This window comes from Fulmarus glacialis, unplaced genomic scaffold, assembly GCF_000690835.1.
Source record: "Fulmarus glacialis isolate BGI_N327 unplaced genomic scaffold, ASM69083v1 scaffold6531, whole genome shotgun sequence".
Lineage (NCBI taxonomy): Eukaryota > Metazoa > Chordata > Aves > Procellariiformes > Procellariidae > Fulmarus > Fulmarus glacialis.
This window is the reverse complement of record NW_009192065.1, coordinates 3,724-8,120: the sequence shown is the minus strand read 5'-3', so window position 1 is coordinate 8,120 and position 4,397 is coordinate 3,724. Positions and strand designations below refer to the sequence as shown.

The window sequence follows — 4,397 nt, the reverse complement described above, 5'->3', positions numbered from 1 at the left end:
GGGAAAGACGATACTTCAGTGGAGTTCTGGCCTCTGTTAGAGCACCCATGAGTTTTTATAATTTGTATGTGTGTTTAGTTTAGACTTAGGGTGATGTATCCCTTTGGTATTAGGATCTACATATCTATAAGAAACAAGGATTGCTTTAGTTTTTCCCTCTCAGTTGATACTGAATAATACCTCTCAGAACTTCTAGTTAAAATGATGGTTGCATTTAAATGCAGAAAACACACAAAATATTACCAGGATCCAGTGTCCTGGTCTCACTTATGTTTCCGTTAAAAAAATACATGAATAGCTGTCACAGTTATGTCTGTTTGCAGACTGCTGATACTGAGCAAGTTTTGTGTAATAACTCAACTATATATGCAGTGTAATATCTGAGCAAGTAGGATGCCCCAAGCCAGAAAAAAGGCTCATTAGAACAGGCCAAAAACCAGTTTTCTCCAAAAGTAGATTAAAAAAAAGTCTACCAGAGGGTGATTCATATAGTATTATAAAATTATAAAATGAGTGTACCATCTTGGGCCTTTTTAAATAAGACCTTTTCTTGTCTTTGTGAGTGCTCAGTGGTGTTGGCAGAGTCCATCGGGTTTTGCCCTTATGAACCACAGCTGGAATTTTGGAAAGTTGGAATTTTGGAGTTGTCCTACAAAACCCCAACTGCTAGTTGGTTTCTGGAAGTCTTGGGCTTTTTCTGTTTAATGTTCTGGTGTCTGACATGAGCAGCTCTGAAAGTAGATGATTTGGGGAAAGTGTATCAAGTCAGATACAGTGTGTAAGTAAAATTGTGAGTGTGTGATATGTGTTGCCCAGAGCTATGTTTACTGTTCTGAATATAAAAGGGCATTTTTTTGACTGATGGAAATCACCTTACGTCAAAGGACTGTACTGTAATGGCACATATTTAAACTACCTGAGAAGTTGTCCAGAGTTTTCAGCGGATTAATTGCTATGTACATTGGGTGCTAAGGGAAAACACTGCTAAAGCCCATTATGCACCTCATAGTCTAGCTTGGACTCCAACTGACTAGATTGAAATGGTCATTAAACTGCTGTCTTTTAGTACGCCCTCTGATCTTAAATATTAACACTGAGGGTTTTTTCTTCTTTTTCTTGCCTCTTACCAAATTCTCTCCTGTTTCCAGGAAGAAAAAGGACTTGGAAGTAAGTGAGACTCCAGCACCAACTCATGAGATTACAATTGTTGAGCAGCCAGAGCTTTTCAACTTCATCATTTTCTTCTGGGTGTTGGTCTACTGCCTTTTACTCCTTCCACAGCTTCTTAGCAACAAAGTTTGATCTCTGTGAGGTGTGGAAAAATAAAGGACGGTGGCTGGATTGCTTTGTGTATCTGCATATGAATATGTTCCTTCAGGTGAAGCACAAGCAGAAATGTAGGACCTGGTATTTGTGTTTACTATCAGGTTGTCCTCAATTCCTCTACTGTTGTGCTATGACAGTGTCTAAGCACATTTTATATTATGATAATTGTGTAAATATATATAAAAATGACCTGATTTAGTAGACGCGATTTTGTACATTTGTGCCTTGCTTTATAAGATGCTAAATAAAACCAGATAATTATCAGTAGAAATATGAACAATATAGAGCTCTAGTCTTCAAAAATGATTCTTCTGGCTTCATTTACTTATGTAGGGCCTGACAGCTGTGGAAGAGGGGTGGTGTTGCCCATGAATCTGGCCCACCTGCAAGGGCAAGGCTAGAAATGCTTTTTCATGTTTTCCATGGAATTCTTTGAGAGACCTGGAGGCAGAGCAGAGCTGCAAGTGGTGGAACATGCTGACCCCAGGAATTGATTACAATTCCAATGGCAATCCAGTGGAGGAACAAAATCAGGTTGAGCGTTTATTTGGGTAGGGGAGTTTGGATTTTTAGGATTTAAATTCATTTTTATCCTGCACATTTTATTATGTTTAATTTGCAGGAATAAATTGGGTGTGGGACGTGTGAAGAACATACATGCTAGCTGCTTCTTAGGAGGCATCATACAGGAAATCTTAGCCCAGAAAATTCTGTAGGGAATACCTGAAGAAATACACTTTTTGTACCTTACTGATGGTGGCCATCTTTGAAAACATGTTCAAGAAGCTTAATAATTTTATCAGGAACAGATACCATGGTTTTGGGTTTGGTTTTGGTTTTTTTCTAAAAGTACCTCACTGCTTCTGAGGCTGCTTCTGCTTCCTTTTCTCTGCTGCTTTTACGTACCAGATCATGTGAAGAGTTCTCTTTTTTGAAGATACAAAAAACAATAGGTAACCTAATTTGCTGAGGCTACTGTTAAGGCACAAGTGCATCGTAAAAGGATTAGAAATATCTTTTAAGTGCCCAAATCAATAGAGAAAGAAATGACAGATGTAAAACTAAATACAGAGAAACGTTGACAGCCAGTATTGACTTTCTAGTGCAACTGAAGAGACTCCTGTGGCTTGTCCATAGACACAGTTGAGCCACTTCTGCATCTTGTAATTTTTGTCCACATCAGTGATCGCTTTAGGATATTTGATTTAGGATTCTTGCCAGAGAAGGAGTACCCATGCAGTATAGAACAAAAGAGAAGTCTTCAAATTCAATTTAATAGCAGTAACTTTTCTCTGTGCGACTTCTAGTGAAGTCACTATTTTTCATCGGCACATTTTTAGTTTCATAGTATGCTTTATGAGACTACGTCATGTTGCTGCTTCCACCTGAAAATTCGTAAGGTTGACTGCAATGTGCTTCATAAAATCGGGGGTTTCATAATTTACATTGAGTGAAAGTTACAACACGTGGCTGTAAGTTTTACATATTTTGTTTTAGCATAAGGTGTCTCTCTGCCCTGGCTTAGTTTTCAGCTGGACTAATAGTACCTTGGATCAGGACACATCAGAATACATAGCAATTTATTTGCAGGTATTTAAAACCTATTTGTAGTCATGTTATCTGCTGGGGTAATCCTAACCGTCCATCACACTTCACTCTTCTTTATAAGCTTTTTGTTTCCCTGGGATTTTTCTTCCAAGCTGCAGTTAGAATTCAACAGCAGCAGTGCACGGCAGGTGATCTTAAACATCGAAGGTAAAATTCTGAATCGCCTTCAGTCAACAGAAAGCTAAAATCTTTCCTATTCTATCCTGTCACCGTTGACTAGAGCTGGATTCACCCCATGAACCTGAAAATAAGATCTTTTGTGCTTGGTGAGGAACAGATCCAAACTTCCCAACTTAATTCAGTGTAAATCAACATAAGTAAAAAAAATAGTCTTTTATCTTGCTGATGAAAATGTTCAACATTTTAGTCATCTGATTTTGTGATGCATGAACCTGTTTGTGCTTGCTGATGAAGACAGTGATACTTTCTTCCAAAAGAAAACTTATATTAGAATTTTTGAAGATGCTTTATTGAAGTAGGCTAAAATATAACATTGAAGGGCTAGTGCTTTTTCTCTGAAAGAATAATACAAGAAACTTTATATCCTTATCCTGAAAACCAGTGAATACCAGGCTGGAGCGTGGCAGCTATTTAATAGCAGCAAGTAGTAATGTACATTAGTTTGGAGAAAAAGTGTGGACAGCTCTTCATTAAGTGCCACTCTTCATAGGCTCCTTTGGTTTATGACAACTTTTTCTGAGCCTTTGTGTCTTACTCTCTAGTTCTTCCATGTTTCTTAGTCTTCAGCAGAGATTATCTGTAGTTGGGATTACAGTCTCTTCATAGAACTTTACAGCTATCAAAGTTCAATCAAGTAAAGTAAGCTCCCTTCTGTCTTCTTCCTCAGAATGAGGTCATCTTTGGGTGTCTCATTTAAACAACTGACATCCATAAAGAATGGAAAAGTGAATGGGAATGCACCGATGCTGGCAATTTCATTACACAGTATTTTCTTCCAAGAGGGAGAAAACCCAGGGTTTTCTTTCTTATCTCCCACTGATGAACAGTGACTGAAACAGTGAAATGAGCAGTTTAAATGTCAAACAGCATCCAGCAATCGCCTTGATCATCTCACCCAATGTTTAAACTGTTGTACACTTTCCAGCTATCCCATTAAGAGATGGAGATTGTTTCTTCCATGCAAAATAGATGAAAAAAATACTAAATTAGTCCATGATACTTGGTATTCAGTTGCTTTCCATATTTGGGTTTGTTTGGTTGTGTTTTTGCTATAACAGAAGCAGTGTACCTTACTCAGCCATGCCATGGGTAAGAAGATCCAGGGTAAAGAGTTAAGTGTGGTTATACCGGTATGGTCAACTGTGCATGAAAAGAGACTGAACTCTTCAGGAGTTTTGCCATTACTTGGAACTGCAAAGAGTGACATCTGCATAAGCAGCAGCTTCTCCCACTTAAATTTACTTGTAAGCCTGCATCTCTTCTTCCACAGTGCAAGATCCAAT

General features: G+C 38.2%; 1 protein-coding gene across 1 annotated transcript in view; it reads left to right on the top strand.

Annotated features, from left to right (window-relative positions):
* Positions 1–1,880, top strand: part of CLMN (calmin (calponin-like, transmembrane)) — a gene marked incomplete at its 5' end in the record, with an annotated part of 20,715 nt that extends 18,835 nt beyond the window's left edge. The window contains one exon of the mRNA XM_009586916.1: positions 1,149–1,880. Within this exon, the coding sequence (XP_009585211.1) occupies positions 1,149–1,302 (154 nt within the window). The remainder of the gene's footprint in view (positions 1–1,148) is intronic.
* Positions 1,881–4,397: the final 2,517 nt, after the last annotated feature.